The sequence below is a fragment of the Molossus molossus genome, unplaced genomic scaffold, assembly GCF_014108415.1.
Source record: "Molossus molossus isolate mMolMol1 unplaced genomic scaffold, mMolMol1.p scaffold_m16_p_21, whole genome shotgun sequence".
Classification (NCBI taxonomy): domain Eukaryota; kingdom Metazoa; phylum Chordata; class Mammalia; order Chiroptera; family Molossidae; genus Molossus; species Molossus molossus.
Window position 1 is genome coordinate 27,295,240 of NW_023425357.1, and position 21,960 is coordinate 27,317,199.

Genomic DNA, 21,960 nt, shown 5'->3' on the forward strand with positions numbered 1-21,960 from the left:
TTCATTCTACCTATTCTCTTGGCCTACTCATAATTGGAAAATTGAGTCGAGAGGAAAGAAAGCCTGATTTACATCAAGGTCATGGATGAAAGAAAGACTTCTCAGTGCCTAGAACGGAAGACTCTCCTATCATCAAAGGTACAGACACCAACGAAGCTGGCCTCGAACATGTGAACACGGTTAACAAAATGTCCTTTACAGGGATAACGAAAGTCGATCGACGGCATAGTTGAAAATCTAAGCTCTCCCCACTGCATTTCCCTCTTGGATGCTTCGGAAGGAAACTCGAACACTGCTCCAGATGTTCCCTTTCAGGGAAACGGAAGCCCACCCTTCTCAGAAAGAAGCTGTCCCGGCACGTGGTCAACCCCAATGGAGCTGGCAGCATCGTGCTCCGAGTTAAACATGAAAAGTCATGCTGCACACGTCACCCCGTCCTGGACTCACACATACTCCCGAGCTGTGGCTCTCCCGGGGGGCCTGAGGGTGGAGTGTACCCTTTGCCTCCCAGCCAGGCCACGTCTTCAGTACGGAGCGCGGGGGGGGGGGGGGGGGGGGGGCGTCTGCACCGTGACAGCATTGGGAGTTTTCGACGTGCAGGCGACACGTTCTCTATTTGTACGTGGCTTCTGCTCTCCTCCATTCTCTCTGCGCCACCAGGAACTTCTTCCTGCCTCCGTTTCGTGTTCTCTTCTGGATTTCCTCTCTTACACCCGTCTCTAGAGAGGGATCACTGCATGACAATAATATAAATATTCTCATACTCTCCTGGTTCTTTTCACATCTACCATGAAGACAAAAAACATGATCGAGCGTGCTGAGACTGAAGTGATCCTCCTAACGAGGAGAAGAGCCCCTGCTGTTAATCCCAACCAGCACCTACACCCTCACGACCCTCGCCAAACCACGTGAGTTCTTAGCTCGGCACAAGCTGAATGCTACAGCACTGGGGCTTCGTTCTCTCCAAAAGTGAGCAACTGCCAAATTCTTCCAAGAGCTTAAATACCATAATGACAGATACTGATGTACAGAAAGATTAAAGTAAAATATGAAACTAAACAGAGAATGAAGACGTGAGCCAGAGATGTGCTTTGAAGAACAGAAGTAATGAAAAAGAAAAATCTCATACCAATTGTCATGATGGGGGCGGGGGCTTTAAGGAAAGAGAGTTTAATGGTTCCCAGAAGACCTACAGAATAGGTCAGATTCAGCAGGCATTCTGAGTCAAGCGTGCACAGAAAGTGGTCTTTGCAATGTCCACACTATGGTTTGCTGTAATGCCCGGCATTAAAGACATGGTTACATTTCTAAAGAAAGACTTCTGATAGTGTTCCAGAAATGCCACCAGCAATAGTTGTTCGTTTTCTAACACGAGCTTTTGAACAGAGCTCACATGCTGACTCTGAAATCCAATACTAATATTTGCGCAAACAGTCAAGTCAACATTAACCATGTTTGCTGTTTCCTATCTATCACAAGAGTGAATTCTCCCCACCAACACGAACACACGCATGCGCACAGCGAGGCAGAATAAAGCCATCCTCCGTGAATGCAGTCAAGGACCGTTTCAGAGAACACGCAGGGCCCCTAACACAGTGTGAGGACCACGGGGTCCGTGAGGAGGACGGAAGCATCCACAGACTATGCACTTGGAGTCACTTATTCCTCCATGTGACAGCTCTGTGGTGTCCCCTTCCCAGCTCAGCTGGCCCTCTCAGGTCCCCCCCCCTTGCTTCTGCAAGCCGGCATCTCTCTGCTGAGCCTCCTGGGACGAGCAGCCTGGACGCGTCACCAGCTGGACCTTTACAAACATTTCAAGCCACCAGCACCTGCTCTTCAGGGGTTAGCTTGAAATGATCCCCCTTTCAGGTACTTCTCTGGGACAGTTTAAACCAAACACATGATATGAGTTGTTGTTGTTGTTGTTGTTTTAAGTATCCTTGGAAAAGTTAAACACTATTAAGATTTTCAATGCAAATAAGACCGAGCTTTATAATAACTAAAACATGGACTCTAGCAGCCACTCCTTCAAGACCGAGTGTGCTATCCTAAACTTTAAAAATTCTGAAAATTTAGCTTTTAAGTTTTCCACATGAGGTAATAAAAAGTTTGCTTGGACTTTGCAGATCCAAGCATTACCCTGAAACGTGACTACTTCCCCTGCGGCTCCGCAGGGCGTGGAATCGGAAGTCGGAGCTACAGCGCTCCGTCTCCTGTTCAAATGCGGCGTTTTACAGCTGCTGCACCATTTGGGGAGCTGGGAAATGGGATGCAGCGAAGAAGAATTATGGCAATTATAAAATCTCGCTGATATACATTGTCAGATTAATAACCCGCATTAGCAGAGCTCAGCTATACCATCCGCCGTGAGGAGCGGACGGCCGAGAGCTGCAGGGCTAAGGCAAGACACGGAGCAAAGCACAGCGCAGACGCTGGCTACAGGAGGGCCAGCCAGAGCTGTAACAGAAATCTGTCCACCAAAAAAAAGAGTAAGCACGCCACTCAAACTAACCACTCATTTTTAGCACATACTATCTGAACATCAAAAGACACAGCATAAGCTTTCAAAGGATCATAATACAGCTGCGTGTCTATTACCACAAGGCAGGTGGTGGGACTGTGATTAATATAAAATAAAGAGTCCATACATTGTTCTTCAAGTGAGGGTGACTTTTCGCTCACCCTGAACCTGCTGCGGTCTTGCCTTCCTTTATGGTGACTTAGAAGGTGCATAGGCGCCGATGAACCCTAAGAAAAGTCAGAGGCTGACAGTAAGACTTGCAAAAGCATCAGTCAAGATTTTTCAAAGTCCTCTTTAATTTACAAGAACATATTTGGTGGTTCATTTGTAGATATCTTCTCAAGAATGAGGGGAAAGGATGAATTCAGTTCCTTGTACTTTTAAATGCAAATAAAAAAATACAGAAACAATTGGAAACTACTCAGAGGCATACCCATATACAGGAAAATGTGTGGTTTCACATTATAGTATAAAAAAAGTTGCTAATATTCTGGTTGGTGTAACAGTGGTTCTCATCCTTCCAAATCACATGACCCTTTAATACAGTTCCTCATGTTCCATAAAATTATTTTCGTTGCTACTTCATAACTGTAATTTTACTACTGTTATGTCTTAGGCAACCCCTGTGAAAGGGTCGTTCGACCCCCAATGGGGTCACAACCCACAGGCTGAGATCTGTTGGAAGAGATCCTGGCTGCTCCTAACACTGAAGACGTGGCACCTAGAACGCGACAGTCATCAAATGTTTGTTGACTGCACAAATGACCAGATAAGGGTGTGTCTGTGGATGTGAGCCAGCCGGTCCACTCCCTCCGCACAGCCCCCACTATACACCCTAAACAGGGTTCTAAACTCAAGTCTCCAAAAGGACCAGGCAGGTAACACGACACGATCATGTGAAATACTCTTGCCCACCTGCAGGGAAACAGCCTGCAGGGGGCAGCACACCTCAGGTCAGTGCAATTCCGCCTGGTGGACACGGGGACCCACTGTTCCCAGCTCTTCTGCATTTTCAAGTCAGAAATCAACATTGCGTTTAAGTAAAATATTCTGATTTTAACATGTTGGCAAGTAATCTAAAGCAAACCAAAAAAACACAATAGGCCATTTTTGTGTGGCCCAAACCATCCGCGGGCCAGATGGAGGCTACGAACCTCAGCTTGCCTCTGGCCTGACTGGGTAGCTCTACCCTTGGCCACATGGCCCCCACCTAGAGGAATGAGCAAGCCTGAAGCGTCCCCCGCCTTAATCACTCTCCCGTGTATCACGTCATTACCCAGAACCAGGCAGTGCAAGATCCAGATGCGTGTACACCATCCTGCTCCGGACACACTCAAGCGGGAGGACGCGAGGCCTCGGAGGGCTGCTCCCAAACTCAGAACACCGAGGCACACACCACCAGACTCTTTTCTGGACAAAACCACCCAGCCCACAGAACTGGTTAGGCAGGGAAGAGGTGGAGTGTGGACGGGAGTCTTTGAGGCTAATGTTGAAAGAGATCTTGGAGAAAATCCATCACTTTCTGTCTTGGGTTGAAGACTGGTCCCCAGAAGAGGCCCACGCCCTAACCCTTGGAACCGGTGAGGGTTTCCTTGTATGGCAAAAGGGACTTTGCAGACATGGCTAAGGCACGGGTCTTGAGACGGGAAGATCACCCTGGCTCACACAGGGGGGCCCCAAGTGTGAGCGCACAAGGGGCCGTGTAAGAGGGAGATTGGACTCCACCGGAGAAGGTGATGTGATGTGAAAGCAGAGGTGGAGTGTGCACCCTGAAGGTGGACGAAGGACCACAAGCCAAGGAACACGATGTACACCAGAAGCTTCAAAACAGGCAAGGAGCCCTGGCCGGTTTGGCTCAGCGGTTAGAGCATCAGCCCGCAGACCAGAGAGACCCGGGTTCAGTTCCCGCTATGGGCACGTACCTCAGTTGCAGTTTGTCCCCTGCCACAGTTGGGGTCGCGTGTGGGCGGCAACCACTCAATGTGTCTCTCTCACAGTGATGTTTCTCTCTCTCTCTTCCTCCCTCTCTCCCTCCCACTCTAGCTGAAGATACATGCAGAAGTGCCCTCGGGTGAGGATAAAAAAAGGCAAGGAAATGGATTCTCCCGTAGAGCCTCCAGGAGAACCAGCCCTGCTGACACCTGACTTGAGCCCTGTGAAACCGATTCTGGGCTCTGACTTCTATGAAGCGAATAGATTTGTGTTGTCTTAATAAAAAAAGGAACTTGTGAATGCGAGGTGCGCACGTGTGCACTCGGGGAAGTCTAAGAGTTCCAGGATAATGACACACGAACACTACTGGTTTCCTCTCGTTAAGTCCCTCCCTGGTCAGGCCACCAGGCAGTGACACCGGGAGAAACCCCGGGCAGGCTGCAATCACCGCATCTGCTAGGACAAAGGCGCTCGCGCGGGGACCGACAGCGCCCCAGTCAGCTCTTCGGGCTGGAAGCAGGAATCGTTGCCAAAAATCTGCTCTGCTCCCTGACTGAGATGTTCCCCCGTGTGGATGTCACAGCTCTCCACCTTGTCAGGCGCTCACTCTGGTAACTTCCTCTGCTAATAGATAAAGTTGCAATGCTATTTTTTTTATTATTATTATTTTTGTCATTTCAATTTGGAATGCAATGACAGTCTCTCGGCTGACAGAAGCGTTTCCAAGCCGCCGCTGCATCTAGAAGCCACGGCCGCCCTGCTGTAAGACACAGCCGTGCAGAAAGACTGGAGGCAGCCAGAAGGCACGACAGTGAAAGGTGCAAAAAGTTTTGTTTTGTTTTGTTTTTTATCCTCACCTAAGGACATTTTTCCATTTTTTGTTCAGGTAGAGTGGGAGGGAGAGAGAGGAACAGAGAAAGAGAGAGAGAAACATCGATGTGAAAGAAACACATCGAGTGGCTGCCACCTGCACAACTGACCAGAGCCGGGGACAAACTGCAACCGAGGTACATGCCCTTAGCGGGAACCAAACCCGGGTCTCTCAGGACCGCAGGCCGACGCTCCAACCGCTGAGCCAAACTGGCCAGGGCGAGGTGCAAAAAGTTTTGAGATTTCATCCTCACAGCCACTGGCGGCTGACACAGCGGAGTCTCTCCATTTGAGAGACTGTTTGCATTCTTTTGCTTCGCGTGATCACCAGGAACACAGTTTGCAGAACACGGTGTTGCTGGCTGCTCTGATGTCATGTGAGCAAAGAGCACTGGTTTGCTCTTCCCATTTACATCTCGATTAGCTTCGCCTTGAGAGCAGAGGGAAGGGCCTGCCCGGTGGGAACTCCAGGCAGCAGGACAAAATGTCCTGTGCAACAGTCAACACTTCTGCCTGTGAAACCTCAACACGACGACGACCTGTGGCCACTTCTGCTGCCGAAGGTTTCTGCTCCTACGTATCAGCTGCAGTCTGTCAACTGGAGGGACAGCATCCATTAAATTAGTCCTAGTCATCACCACCCAGATGAGCACCTAATGCTCAGCAAAGTTACCTGACGTCTGGGTACTTTCTATACCCTGGAGGAGGTGCCTTCTGAAACCTCTAAGCATATCCTAACAAAAAGATCTAGAGATCCTATGTTACTCTGTCCACTGGGAATTAGACGACTCTCTTCTTCTCTCCATCCTCTTTCTCCTGTAGACTTCTCCTTTCTGACAACTGCTAGGTTATTTACATTATTTTTCCCCAACTGCAAGCAACCATACAGTACTCTCTCCATCACTGCATTTGCACGCTGTGTTTTAGTTGATCCTTACAAAATAATGACAGAAATTATTATTCTCTGGATTTTGCAAATAAAAAAACGTAAGGCTCAAAACATTTAAGTGACTTGCCTTAGGTCACATTAAGTTCATGACAGCCTGTCTCAGAGGCCAGTCTTCTGCCTCCCAAGTTCCGATAGTCTCCAATAAAACTCATCATTCCTTTGTAAGTGCTGACAAAATTCTGTTCAAACAATGACACCTTCTTTGGTATGATCAAGTATATGGGGCAGCAAAGTTAGACACTGATACTTAATATACTAGGTGGTCCTATCAACCATCACAAGCTCAAGGGAATAGGCACTCTGATGCCAAACTCCCATGATAAAGACATCACTGCGGTGCATTCATTTAAGATGCAACAGTTTTCCTTCCCTGTTTCCTCTCACGTTTAAAGTATCCTTTTTTCTCCCTTGACTGCAACAAAATTAATTGTGTCCTCCACCCGCCCCCCCTTCTATTGATTCTTTTTTTCTGCAGGAAGCTTCTTACTATCTGACCTCCAAACAAAAAATGTCTAAAATGTTTCCTTTCATACTAAAGACAAGTCAGTGCCTAAAACAGTTATTTAGAAAGGTCATTTCAGGACAAACTCACAGATATTTTATGGCAGCCTTTTGAGGATCCAAGAACCAGGAAGCTAGGAAAATACCGAACTGATTTCAGTAACCGAATAGCCTGGCCTCCCAATCCTAAAATGACTACGATTTATTAGGTGCCTGCAACGTTGAGCAGACAATCCCCTGGGCACTCTGGAGTCCCCATCTTTGCAAAGTAGAAATATAGTCCAGGTTTCACGGACGTGGAACAGAGCTCAGAGAAGGACAGTAACTTGCCCCAAGTCACTCAGATGGGACGTGGTGAGACCAGGTTTCAAAACTAGGTCACGTCTGCTTCCCGAGTCAGTACTCCTTCCCCTGCACCCTGCTGCCTCTCCAGATAGAAACTCGCTACCGATCAAGCTTCCCCTGTCAGCAGAGCTATTTTCGGCAGTGGTACAACCTCACCACGCAGGAGCCAGGCTCATCAAATGAGATAATGCGTGGAGAAGCTCCGAAGAGTCGTTACTGTCATTCATAGGGGATCTGGGGGGAAACTGCAAAACCAAAATGACCAAATGTCACCTATTATGTTATCCTTGGACTCAACCACCATGGTAAGCTGACCAACTTTGTGTTTTCTGGGGTGCTTCCTCCTTAAATAGAGATTAAGCAGCAGTGCCCATGATTTGAGGTGTAGCTGGTGTGATAGATGACACATATATATGCTTGAAAGTTTTTAGGGAAGCAGACTGGGAAGGCAGGCCAACTTCTTTCTCATGAATTTCCTCTTGATCACAAGATTAAATATGTACTTAAAGTAATAGACACTTTGAGATAAATTAACTTCTAAGAGAAAGGAACATTTTGAAAATTAAATTATACTACATGAATCAAGCAATCAATTAGCAATCAATACATAGCCAATAGTTATGCATAGAAGATGAAAAGGCAATTTATAAAAGAGTAAATACAAATGGAGGAACATATGAAGAGCTGTGATCAATCTTACTAACAATCAGAGACACGAAAATTAAAAGTAATACTTTAAAAAAAATCTTAATTGCCAAGGTTGGCAGAGATGCACAGTATTCAATTGGTGTAAGCTCCCAGGGGTGGGGTTTGATAGAACCAGTCAAGATATTAAGGATGGGAACAAATCCCCCGATTCAGCAACTCCACTTCCAGGAAATAAAACTACAGAACAGTCACAGATAGGTGAAAGCACTTAATTACACAATGCTCATCTCCATTCTATAGTCATCACAATGCTGACATCCACCCAAATGTGCCACAGTAAAAGACTGGTTCGAACCATAAAATAAAATATTATGCAACCACTTAAGATGTTGTGAAATAGTCAACAGCAGGCAAAGATGCTCATGGACCACAGTTAAGCAGAAAAATTACAAAAGGAAAGAAAGGAAGAATGCTTAGAATCATATATGCTCAATATTAACTATTTCTGGCCCGCGGGTGATTCTTTTATTAGCATTATTTTTATTTTTACTTGTCTGCATTTTCTAAGATTCCCATAAGAAAGTCATGTTTTCTAACCATAACAAACAATTTTAGATGGCTTTACGAGGAGGCATGTGAAGCTGATGCAGCCTACCACCTGGCACGAACATGACTGTGATGAACGGCAGCTCCTGCTCCGCTGTTTCTCCCCCAACACCCATACTACAGGAACACCGAAAGGGAATTGGGTAGAGGAAGTGTCAGTACTGATTCAGGACAGGCCAGGAGTTCAGAGATCACCTCTGCCGAGGCCCTCCCTCGGGTGTGCCGAGACTCCACACCCAGCACACAGCCTGGCAGAGTGGCTTTCACTGATGTTAAAATAAATTTGCTGATTTCAGATGGACTGCATGAGCTGCTTGGGAGGAGCCAAGTCAGGACTGCGCTCTATTCCTCGGAACAAGGCAACAAGTAGGATGGACAGGAGCCCGGACATGGCGTCAGAAGTTCTCTGCTCTAGTTCTACAGGCATCCACCGCTTAAGAGCTGTGTGACCTCAGACAAGTTACTTCACCTCTCTGTGCTTTCACTCTGACACTATTTCAAGACAGCTGGGAACACCGTGGTGAGACATAAATGCAATGTGTACAGAACCTTTAAATTCTAAAGAATTATCAATGTAAGATAATCTCACAGTGATCAGTAAATACTAATTATTCCAGAATAAGTAAGCATGTTTTAGAGGTAGGAATAATAAAAAAATATTTTATTAGTTTTAACTTGTTTCCACACGACTGCACAAGAAACGTCTTTGGCTCTGATTTTGCTCTTTATATGAAATATGTTGTTAATATGTAAGGCCTAGCTCCATCCACCTTGCTAGTCACGCCCCTCCCCCCACCTAGGAAACAGGGGAATGAGTTCCTCTCCCCGTCCCCCCACCCCATCACCCCAACTCACACACACTCCCTCCCTCTCCCCCGCCCAGGCACTCAACGTCAGACCTCCTCTCCAGGCCAGTGAGGGAACCTCGATTTGCTTTCAGGAACGGCAGGAATGATTTCTACCGAGGAGGACCCGGAAAACCCAGCAGCACAGCTTGGTAAACAAATAACTTACCGCTTTGAAACAGTCAGATTCAAACTAGGTCACACAAGTCGTTAAACAGGAGGGCACGTCCCCTCTACCTCGCGCAGTTGGGCCTGTGTGGTCAAGACTGGCGCTTCGTGGGACGTGGTGTGATTCAGCCAAAGGAAGATCGTAAATTTAGGCAAGAAACTCTAGCTTTTGGAATTTGCTTTTGATCCACCTAGCGGAGCTTTAATTTAAGAGATCTTTGCGAGAAGGCCCTCCTGGTGACCCCCAAATGTCATTCTGGAAAAGGCTCAGGACGCATCTTTGAATGGTTCGTGCATCTGCTTCAGAAAGTGCAGGGAAGGATGTGGGCTGCGTCATGTTAAATGAGCGACCTTCAACTCTCGGCATGTCTTTTATGATCAAATCTGTAATAATTCCCAGGATAGCCATCTAGTTTCAACAATTTTTATTTGATAAACGACAAACATATCTGTATATGAATGACCAAAATATCTGTACTCTGGTGAAACAGTCTTGCAACGTTACAAGTATATTCACAATGCTTTCAGGCCCTTTCAATTTCCAAAGAGAAAAAGCAAGCTGCCGAGAGAAAGAATAATATAAATAAATGTAATATGGTATAGTATGTTCATTTTCTCCCCATTTAAAATCTGAAAATAAGCAGTTTTATAAAGCCAAAAGTGTTTTCTTTTCTGGGCCAAAATTCTGCTTGAGAACTGAACCATGCAATTAACGGGTTGCCTCAAATTTGAGTTATGGAGCCAAAATAAAAATGACCCTCCTTAAGATCTTGTATGTATAGAGTACTGGTTATTTGGTTCATATTAAGAATTTGGTTTAATATGGCTTCTCTTATTTAAGAAATACATACTAAGCACAAAAGGACACATTTTCTACTACTCCAAAAACATATCATTAATAAACAATCTAAATATAATAAATTATATAATACTGGGTGGGAAGGCTAGAGCGGCAGGGGCAGGGGAACTCTATATTCTTAGAAAAAAGTATAAGATCACCAAGGCATTCTAAATTACTTTACACCGAGGCATTAATATTTAAATATTAAAATTTCCACTTAGAAAAGAAAATCACAGTATTGATAGGCCAGCACACTCAAAACCAATAATGTCGTAAAAACACATGCCCCTGTGTAATTTGGCAGAACAAGCTGCTCCCTGAATACAATAGACCTTTTTATTAAATGGACCTCTTCTCTTCATCCTTGGCTTTTATGCAACAAAAAAACAACAACAAAAAGAAGTGGGGGGAGGGGGCAAACATGACACTAGTAACAGTCTTCAGTTTGAACTCTTTCACCAAGGAGTACAAGCCCTAAAAGATATGTTACAAAAGTAAAAGGCATTATTTAACAGAAATGAAAGCAAGACCGGCTGGAGAGGAAAACTATTGAGATGCTACTGCTTTTGTGTAACTATACCAAAGGGCAACAGAGCCCTCTAGTGGAGAAAAAATATAGACGGTTCCCCTTCAGGTTAATTTACAGGAAAATACATTGAATCCTTTCTTTCATGACAACTGTATGTTACTGTATTACATAAAAACAAAAAATCAAATAATTTATACTGGGTATAAAATAAAATAATTTCCAAATTTTCAAACCTTATAAAACACTTGTAATCTCAATCAGGACAGAAATCATATGTTTAAATAATCTCTTTAAATTATGACTTTGAACCATTTTGTCACTGAACAATCGCTTGTATGACCCTCATCTATTATGCTGGCACTATAACAAATAAATTAAAATCTAAACCTACATGCAAGTATAGAACTGATTTCATGAGACAAAAAAAATCAGTTGAGATCAGATATATTATTTATACATTACTCTATATATACTATTAATATTTTTAAATAAGTTTTTTATATGATTGCCAAATTACGAGATGAGACTCATTAGAATACTTCAATCAGTCTCTTTAGAAACATATATAGCTTCTCAAATACTCTGACTATGTACTTTCCACGCACAGTCAATGTCTAAGAATAGTGAATATAAAATGGCTGCTTAATTCGTAAGATAGTAATTCTCAGTTCTTGTGTGCTATCGTCCAAGGACTTTCTCTAAAACTGTCAAAAATTTCAATAGTTACTCAGAAAAAAATAATTTCAGAATCACTTTACTTGTAATAAACATACATATTTAAGCATAAACTAGAAGTGATCACAAATGTTTTTCATTTAAAATGGGAATTTAAATTACCAAAAGGTGAGATTATTACAGAAATCTTTCCTCAACTTAATGAGCACCAGGTTATTGAAAAGAAGCTAAATGCCAAGATCCCCCTCGTTTTAAGTCTTGTCCACAAGTGGAAAGGAAATTGTGATCAGGCATCTGAGGATCCCAAGTGTGACGATCCCATACGACTAAGTTTTGACCATGAAAATGACTGAGTTACTTATGACCTCAGATTTACAGGGTCTTTCAGAATAACTGAGAACAGTCAATAGCATGGTTTAAGCTGGAAGGCAAAATTCAGTAACACTAGGGTGTGGAAAAGAAAACCAAGAACTGAAGGTGTAAAGAAAACTAGTCTAGTTCATAATTGTGAAGTGTGGATTTAGAAATCTTAAGAATACGTTTTTTTACATGAAGAAAAGTAATTTTCTCGTATTACGAGAAAACCGGTAGAATTTACACAAGATGTGAATTCATCATGGTGAATAAATGAATATGGCAACTAGACTTCACACTGTAACTGCAACACGGTTCAGGAATGAGAACCTGAGCTTAACAAGCAGGTTCTCTAAGCCACAGCAGCCGACTTCCACATTACACTACAGTAACAGTTTGGGATTCCTGCATTGGAAATCTGGTACCGTTACCGAAAAGAATAAACTTAGGGGTGACTTTGAGAGCTTGTGCATGGACTTTTTACCTCTCAAAATATATAAATTTTGATATGTAAGTATGTGTGTGTATATGTATGTATGCACACATATTAGAATCCCTGTAGTAAACCTTAGGAAGGTGATTATATAACAAATAGAAAATTGAAGGTTCAGTCCTAAAATATATTTTACTGGTATATGCCAAGGTGCCAAGCTTGTGTTTATTCGGGGGGGTTGGGGGGTGATGGATCCTCTGGCTCATAAACCACGCCAGCCCAGACTCTTCTAGATTTAAAGCACTGGCATCTGCCGCAGCCCCATTCGGGAGGCTCAGAACGTGAAAGGGACTTTCGTCCTGACGAAACGCTCATCAGACTACACCCACTACTGGTTTACGACGGGCAGTTAAGAGGAAAGTTTCATCATCATTACCAATGAACAATAGACTGAAAATATCTAATTTGCTCATAATTAATCGTTTTAAAATGGATGTCTGACAATACCTGGGTTCCATGCCTTAAATACAATGACGATACATCGGTCTGCTCACTGAAACACACTGCACGAGTTTCAACAACTGTCCCTAAGAAGAAATCGTAAACAGGGCAGGCAGTGTCCCACATTTAGGGATTCAACTAACCCTTCATTAGAAGTATCCTGCCTTAATGAGCACATGCCAGCCCTCAGATTCAAGAAAGCAGCATGTTATACTTAACTATTTATTTGCAGAGCCAAATTAGCTTGATTGACAGGCTGTGCCTAGAAAAGAAGCTATGGGATCTCCCAGGACGAGAAATTCTCTCCTGAGACTTCGCAATAACATTTGTATTTATATAATGATCACCATGTCGAAGCCATTTCCATCCATGTTTGCCCAACAAGAGTCAAAGCCCTAACTCCAGGTGTCGAAGCGCCTGCCGCTCCTGCGCAGTGCTACGGGGAGCACAAACAGTGAGTTCCTCCCTTGCCTCTACGGGTTAGCAGTCAGGACTGTGGGGTCCGGGCCTCTTGGTCTAGCAGAAGCTTTAGGTGAAGAGATGACTTCCCCCTGGATACTGAGATGCTGATCTCCACACAGAGAGGTCCACAAGCTACAGCTTTCAATCTACAAAGGTCTTCGTGTTCAGAGTGCTGGTCAAACAAAGGTCAAGGAGAGAACAGTGTTAGTTTCTGAGGAGGCAACATGGCAATGTTTGCAGCCCCCTAACTAGGGGGGACACAGACCTGAGGCAAGGGTGCAGGATACTGGTGGGACGTCCCAGGAGTTACATGTGATGTACTGCCGCAATCTTCCTATGGCCTGGGGACATCTAATATACCTCAATTTTACCTAAATTGTGTCAAATTTGGAGAATGTTGGGGTGATCTAACTTTGAAAGGAATTAGATCATCTAATGCAGGGGCTGGCAAACTTTTTCTGTAAAAAGCCAGGTAGTACATATTTTAGGCTTTGCAGGACATACGGTCTCTGCCATAATTACTAATCTCTGCTAGTAACACGAAAGCAGCCACAGATAAAATGGAAGTGAATGGAAATGGCTGTGTTCTAATGAAACTTCACTTACAAACTCAGGCGGCGGGTCAGGTTCAGCCCGAGCCGTAGTTTGCCAACCCCCAATCTGGACAGTGGAATTCGGTCAGCAGTCAGACCTGGCTATAAACTTCAAGTGTAAAAGCCAAGGTTTCATGAACTCACGACGCTTTATCCCGGTTACTGCCTCAGAATCCTTCCAGAATCACCTTGCTCTTTTTTCAGTTGAATTAATCAGTAGTCCCTCCAATTGCCTTAGTAAAGTAAAATATCAAAAATTCAAAATATGAATCTGTATCACTTACAGCAGGGGGAAGAAGTCGACAATACAAAATCTGCTTAGAGGCCGCTTCAAAGGGGGCAGTGTCCTAGTACAATCCAGAGTTCATGGAGGAATGCTGACCCCTCACCACCTGGTCATCTGTGTCCACAGGGAGAGAACCTCAGCAACAGCAACCCCAGCAAAGCAGTGCCTTATGGGGCTTTTTTTTTCTTTTTAAATCACTGGAAACATCAGATGGCAAACCCGTCTGTCAAGAACACGAGGTTACCTATGTTTTCAGTCGTAGTCACCGCTCTCCAAATAGATACGGGTATGTTTGCTTCAGCCTACTCTGCCTCAGAGAGAACAGACGTTCACAGGCTAAAGGCTGGACAGCTGATACCCAGAAGGCAGGCTTCCCTGCGCGGCAGGAGGACAGGGAACACCAACCCCATTACAGCTCTGACGGAAGATGACTCAAATGCCCAGAAGTCTTGGAAACGAAGAAGCCCGATTCACTCTGCATTCAGCTATTTGATTTGAAATGGTCAGGAATAAAGTGGTGATAGCAATTTAAAAATTGGCATATTTCACAGTGCAGTAGAAGGAAGGACTTTATCTGGAAGCCGCAGCCTACCCGGGAAGGGCACCTTCTAAGGCAGCCACACAGGACAGAAGGGCGAGCTCAGTCACGATGAAAAGCCCTGTGCCTATCTTCAGCCTCTTTTCGTTCAGCCTGATACCACCACTGCTGCAGAGTGGAAGTTATTTGCAAGGATTTGATTGCTTGTAACGTTCAGTATGATATTATTTCAAAAACTCAGAATAAAGTCTTCAGCACTCACCGAGATGTGTGCTCTAGGGGCGGAGCGGGCTGGCGGGTGAGGGGTGCTGTAAGGGCGTCTCTGAGGCAAGGTCTGAGCTGGCAAGCAGCTGCCGGTGTCTGCAGAGAAAGCACTCGTCTTCCTAGGACCTTCCCAAGGTCTTTCATCCTGAGCTTTATTATTTGCCACTATATCTGTCTGCACCAAAGACACCTACTTACAGCGTCCACGAAATGGATTATGGACATCAAGAAGGAAGTCTTCAAGGGGACATGGGAGTTGTGAAGAGGCACAGAGTTTGGGACTTTCCTCAAAGTGGTTTGAGGTCCATTCTGATCAACAACACATTTACTCTCCATGCTTCAGAATCTCCTCCTCCTGCTCGATCATGATTAAATATCCAACTCAACATAGCTGTTTGTAAGAACCAACTCTATTAGTCCAGGATTACTATGTCATAAGCCTGGTGTTGCAAATCCCTGACAGAGCATTAGCCGCAGCCAAAGGTCTGTTATCTAGTATCAGACAAAGTACAAACACTTATGCCGAAAATCAGCAGTATTCACATATCTAAGTAAAGAAAAAATAGTCGAGGCAAAAGATTAAAGGAATAAAATCTCTTAGTCAATTTTCCGGTTAACTAAGTGTTAAATAAAAAGATACTTCACTTAAGTCCTTATTTTTTCTTAATTATTCTACACTGTATTGATTGGTCAACACCCTCACATAACACTAGTCAATGCAATGAATACAACATATTTTTTCTTGGATGACTGAGGATCTAACCATTATTGTTAATATAGTGTCATCAGTTTTGATTATCAATGACAACTACATAAAATTCATCCAAAAATAAGTTCAGAAAATTGGGCTGAACATATGTGAGCCCAGGTTGAGGTCTGTAAGTTGATTTTAAATAAACCCCTTTCAATTAAAAAGAAAAAAACAAACTCTACTTGCTTCTTTGCCTTCACAGACAAGTGCAGTCAGAAGTTCCACTGTGAGACTGCAGCTGGTTAATTTGTAGACCTCTACAATGATTATTCCTCTAATTTGTATTTTCACCCCCTGCGCTTGAGCTGATGGTGCTAGGGAATGTTTCTGGAGGTTCAAGAAGGGGTTACCGAAAATGAAGAAAGACGAAGGAGAAGGTATAGGACATGCACAGAGGGGCAGGAAAGGGAAGACCAACAAGGGGGGCACTGGGACTGGGAGCAGTCAAAGAGCAGAGAGAACTTGCCAGAAGACAGCTGAATGCAATCCTATTTTTGTCTCCATAAATTAAGATGTGTATCCTTACACAAAGCAGTTCTTTCAGAGTCAGATATTGATGTAAATGGACAAAAACAAAGGCAGAATAAAGTCCTACGGCGAGTTACTGTACAGGGATCTTTACCAGCCCCTGATGCTACGGGAAGAGCACTCCCTCGAGCCGCCTACCTCATGATGGTCACTACAGTTAAATCCCATCAATAAGAGGGTTAATTTAGAGGTTAAGGCAAGGACTAATTTTCTAACTTTGCGAATTTTAATAAAATCCCTTACCCAAAGGAAAATATTTTCAGTGACCAACTGAAACCTGCAGTATCCTTAGATCCAAAATCATGATGATTATTCCCGATATTCCATTACCCAAGTAACTGGAGTACGTCCACACACCACACAGACCAGATCAGAAACTCTTAGATGAAGACTTGTCTCTAATCCTTGACTACCAAAATAGCCATGATTTTTTGCTGAGTGTTCAGCTTTCAGAGAATTCAAGGTCGGACCCTACATAGCCTTCCATAGTAACACTGGGATTTTAAAAGAGAGCAGGATTTTAACTAAACGATAGCTGAAAAGGCTATATATACATTTTAAAATTAGAAAATCACTGTACAAGATTTCACTACAGCAGTCCTAACAACAACAAAACAATAACAATAATAATAACTGTAAGTTAATGACCTACCTATTCCTGAATTAGCTCCAGTAACCACCACCACTTTGCCAGTGAAATCCCGGCCCTGGAGTATTTCCATGGCTGTGGTGCTACCATCGTATCTCTGTCTGTTGGTTGGCTTTGTAGGATTATCATCCACAGTAAATGCCAATCTTGGGTCCAAATAGGTAGTTCTTTTATTTATATGGCTGCAAAGAAGAGGAGGAAGCAGTGAACATGGGCATTTATAAATGTAAGATAACATTGTAATTCAGGCTAGGCAAACCCCACTTTTCATGTACTAAGAAGGCTTATTCTTAAGCCCGGAAAGAACTGAAGTCCTTTTAGTCTATCTTCTGGCCTCAAGAAGGATTACATTCCTGCCTGGAAAAATAGTCATCTACTCCTCTCCTTCAGAACTACCTACAAAATACGCTACAACATACAATAAGCATTGCCTTGTATCCTTATATCTCAAAAGAGATGGCGGCTTTGGTTTTTTTTTAATTCATGTAAATGTTGCTATAAGATCAGTCAGTCACTCTTTTCAGTAGATTTCAGTTAAATCTCTTGACCCTGTGCAAGGGCCTAAGAAGACTGGTAGAAAAGTATAAAACTCAAACTGGTAAGTCTTAATAGTAAATATGAAACTGACCAACTACTAAATTTCTAAAGATTTTCCTTTCAAGACAGTACTCATACCTCCTACAAGCACTCTAATGTTGATTTGGAGTTGGTCTAAATTGTGTACAAACAATATTAAAATATACAAGAATGAATAGGCTACTCCTTACATAACAGTCCTTAACATTTTAAATTCTTGAGATTTGAGATAAAGATCTCAAGATACCTTAAAAACTATTAAGCACTTACAGAAAGAAAGAGGTGAGATTTCATCACTTGCCATGTGTGTGTGTGTGTAAAAATATACGTAGTTTTACATCTGTACTCATCAATCATCTTAAAATGCTGAGACCCACGAGTCACCTAACTTACACTTCAATCATAGCCCTCTCTCCAGATCAGCGTTTCACACACGTCGCACACCGACCGGCTCACACAGGCTGACGAGGGCCCCACCTGCACCCTCTCTCCCCTCAGCTCCTCCATGACTTCGCCTTGGGAGCTCAAGCAGGCTGTGGTGAAGGTATTTACACCGTGGAAAGGAATCTGGGCTTTCCCCCAGAGAGCTGGCTGAGCATCTGCCAGCACACCGCTCTAGCAGGCACTAGGAGGTAAGAGGACCAGGACAGCCGGTGCCGGCTCGCCTCCCTTGGGGCACTGTGGGGACTGAATGAGATAATTCTACAGGTAGAAGGTGACTAGAATCATGGCTGGCTCACCAGAAGTGCTAGACAGGTGGTTACTACTGTTTGTTATGGGAATTTACTCTAAACAGAGTTTTACAGACAAGGATGCCCAAAACATTTAGAGTTACAGCTGCCCAGTAACAGGACTTTAACACCACCAACGCCCACTGTCTCTACAAAATAATACTCTACAGACATTAAACATCATTTTGAAAATATATAAAGATATAAGAAAATGCTCACAAACACATTATATGGAAAAAACAAGCTACTAAACAGCTCACAAAGTACATTTCCATCCTTTCTTTTTTAAAGAAAATGTGTGTATATAAAACAGACTGGATGAATAAATGCAAAAATTGTTAAAAGTAGTTATTCTCATTAAGATTACAGTTACTTTTATTATAAAAGTAATATACATTGTAGAAAAATATCAGAAAGTAAAATGGCTGAGAACAGTTTCTATATAGACACTTACTCAACAAAATACACTTGTCCATTCTCATCGGTTTCTTGTTCCCATCCATATGGCAAATCTGAAACACAGGAGAGACTGACCAGTTTACACGAGGCAGGGATGGGGTGAACTGAAGCAGGGTCCCCCGAAGCCTGTCCCACCAGACCAAGAGTCGCTGCTCTCCCATTATCCCAACCAGACTCCACATTCCTGCCTCTTGCCCAGAAATAAAACTCTGTTTCATTCTCCACTCAGTTTCAGCTCCTGCTTTTGACGAAAACCTTACTGGTTGCTCCAATCAATGTGCACTGTCCCTTGAATAAATTCACAGAACGTATCTTTACAACACCATTTGTATGCTGACTTACAATGTTCCTTATACAATATTATAGAGCAGTTGCATTTTTTTTCACAGGTACATACTGTCTCTTCAACCAGAACTTCCTATACTTCTATTCCTTGGGTGACACACCTCTTCAAAAGCACCCGTAAGTTATGGCGATCTTGATGGAATCCCATCAAACACTGGTATCTTTAATTCCATGATAAAAACCAAGAACAAGTTTACAAACAGTGCAGCTATAGAAAAATCTAATAAGCTGGGAGTCAAAGGCCTCTATTATTTTTATACTTTTTAATTTAAGACCAGTAAGAAATCATCCTCACCACTGCACCCCAAGACCTCAGCACCTCCTTCTGCCAAATCCCATAAGCTCCTAGAGGGAGAGTCCAGTCCCTTGACGGTTCCCTGTTGGAGGGCCTTCCCAGAAGGACACGCGACCTGTCACCTCCCTGCCGGTGATGTTTTCCCATCTGATCAATGCTTTACACAAAAGGTGCTCTGCTTTATGACCACAAAATACAAACCTCCTGCTATTCGTTTTCTTTTTCCAGTTTTCGGATGTTCCCATTGAGTCTTCTCCTCAGTGTGACTATTAAAAAAAAAAAAAAATCCAGAAAACAACAATAAGTAAAAGTTACACCTCTAAAAATTAATCCATTGCATTAGATTTTTTTCTCTCCCAAATAATACTCGCTCTCAAGAGTAGTGAAGCCAGACATTCAGAAAGAAGTAGAACATAAATGTTACTGTTTGCAGCACGTCCAATTCCCTAGAGTGGAAGCAGCAGCAACCTGTGGAATTCCCCGCAAGTGGACCTTCGCACACTGGCTGTGGGGGGGGGGGGGTCCCAAGCCTCAGCTGCGGTCGACTTCAGGAAGATAGCTCAAGCACTTAAAGTATCTAGAGAGGTGCTTTTAGTTTTATTCCAGGATAGACTGACAAACTTCAGTCAAATTCATAATGCTGATATTTAGAAATCATTTAGATATAACTATAACCTTCTTAAATGTTTATTCTTTCCACAGATATCATTTCAAAGTGCTTTTTAACTACTGAGTCCTAATTTCTTCTGAGCGATCATTAAAAATGCAGGAAGACAGCTCCATAAGTCACCTAGCTGTGTGCCTTTGGTCAAAGTTACTCAACCTGGGGACCTTAACTCCCTCATCTGCAAAATGGAAATGATCCCAGCACTGATCTTAGGGGAATGTTATGAGGATATTGTATACAAAGGGTTAAATACAGTACCTGGTCCATAAGCACTCAAAAGTGCTAGCTAGCCCTGGCCAGTTTGGCTCAGCGGTTAGAGCATCGGCCTGCGGTCCAGAGAGACCTGGGTTCGGTTCCCACTAAGGGCACGTACTTCGGTTGCAGTTTGTCCCCGGCCCTGGTTGGTCATGCGGGTGGCAGCCACTCGATGTGTCCCTTTCACATCAATGTTTCTCTCTCTCTCCCTTCCTCTCTCTCCCTCCCACTCTATCTGTACAAAAAATGGAAAAAAATATCCTCGGGTGAGGATAAAAAAAAAAAAAAAAAAAAAGTGCTAGCTATTATTTTGAACAAATCAAATATACAAACTAGTCGAATTTCTGCGTCACACTCAGCATTTCATCTCAGAAGAGCACACAAAGTTATAATTAAAATCATAAGCCAACAACAGACTAGAGACACCCGCCAACAGGTGATAAAGCATCAAGGAAAATATACAATTACTTAATCAGGGAAACAGCTAGATGTTTCAAGAGTCATTCGAAAGAGAGGATAGATTCCTAAGTTCACATACCCATGCCAAAATAGAAAATATTTTATTCCTTCCCTATCAGTTATTTGATAGAGAATAAATAGAGCATAAACTTGCTGCAAAAGTCGAAAGCAAGGTCTTTTCAGGAAATGCTGGCTTCTGGTCATTTTTGTCAAGTCTCAGTGACCAGTGCAGGGACAGCCTGGACACTGGCCTCAGAAGGCAGAAGACCTGAGCTCCTGCACTGTGTGTATTCAGTCAGCCAGTCTCCCTGGCCACACACCCCTGTGAAGGAGACACCAGACCTGTGACAGTGCTCAGTGACTGATTAAATTATCGTGCACACAAAGGGTGTCAGCAGCAAGGACCGACTCCTACTTGTTTGCACATGACGACCATGAAATTCTACTTGCAGAAAGGGCAGCCTGACTCCCTAACAAGGATAACCTGCCCCTCGCAGGCACAGCCCCTGCTTCCTGCAAACTAAGGGAAGAGCAATCAGATAAGCCAAGCACTGGCAACAATAGAAAGCTTTCCTGCTCTAGGCTTTGCTGTACCTCCTGCTTTTTCAGGTAAATTTACAGATGTGGTCACATTTTCCTTCGCCTGATGTTAAAAGGACTTGTCATCCCATAGGCACCTATCAAATAAGTCTGGAACCCAAAACGTCTGCCCTCAAGAATCCACTAAGTGACCCAAGGAGTGGAGTGTTGACACTGCAGCATCCAGATGAACCCTCAGACACCCAGCCTGCACCCGGCCATGTAATGGGTAGCTGCTCAAATGTAAGCAGGTGGAATGAATAAGTGCTTTCCCCACGCGTCACACACCGACCAGCTCGGAGCTAAAACATTCACTCGGAACATCCTGAAAAATACTAAAAAGTAGTAATAAAAAAATAAACACTGTCATGTCCTGTTCTTCATTTGACAGATGATGCCTAGGCCAGGGCGTCTTACGCTCCCACCCGGGCCAGAGGGCTGGATGGCTCTTTGCTGTGGGGCCGTCCTGTGCATTGTGGGATGAGCAGCAGCACCCCTGGTCTCCACCCACCACATGCCAATATGCCACTCCCGGCAGTGGTGGCAACAGGAAGTGTCTCCAGACACTGCCAACCGTCCCCTGCAGGGCACAGTGACCCTGTAGTAGGACCCTGGGACTAACTGAGGTGAAGAGAGTATGTAATTTGGTTTCAAGGATTCCACAGCCTGATGCCCACGTTTTCTGGCTCTCCTATTCACCAGCCACGTGTCCTTGGAGGTTGTTTAACCCCCCCGTGCCTCAGTTTCCCCTTTAGTAAAATGAGGATAAAAATAGCACTCACTTCTTGGGGCTAAAGAGAACCGA

The 21,960-nt window shown here is 43.7% G+C and overlaps 1 protein-coding gene across 10 annotated transcripts in view; it reads right to left on the bottom strand.

Annotated features, from left to right (window-relative positions):
• WWOX (WW domain containing oxidoreductase) overlaps positions 1-21,960 on the bottom strand; it is a 954,172-nt gene that overhangs the window by 928,594 nt on the left and 3,618 nt on the right. For all 10 annotated transcript variants that reach the window (XR_004961188.1, XR_004961185.1, XR_004961184.1 and 7 more), the window contains exons 2-4: positions 19,397-19,461; positions 18,551-18,608; positions 16,793-16,971 (exon numbers count right to left, since the gene is read on the bottom strand). Coding sequence is in view for 4 of the 10 variants with exons in the window: in XM_036276000.1 (XP_036131893.1) it covers positions 16,793-16,971; positions 18,551-18,608; positions 19,397-19,461 (302 nt within the window). In the remaining 6 variants the exon portion in view is untranslated. The remainder of the gene's footprint in view (positions 1-16,792; positions 16,972-18,550; positions 18,609-19,396; positions 19,462-21,960) is intronic.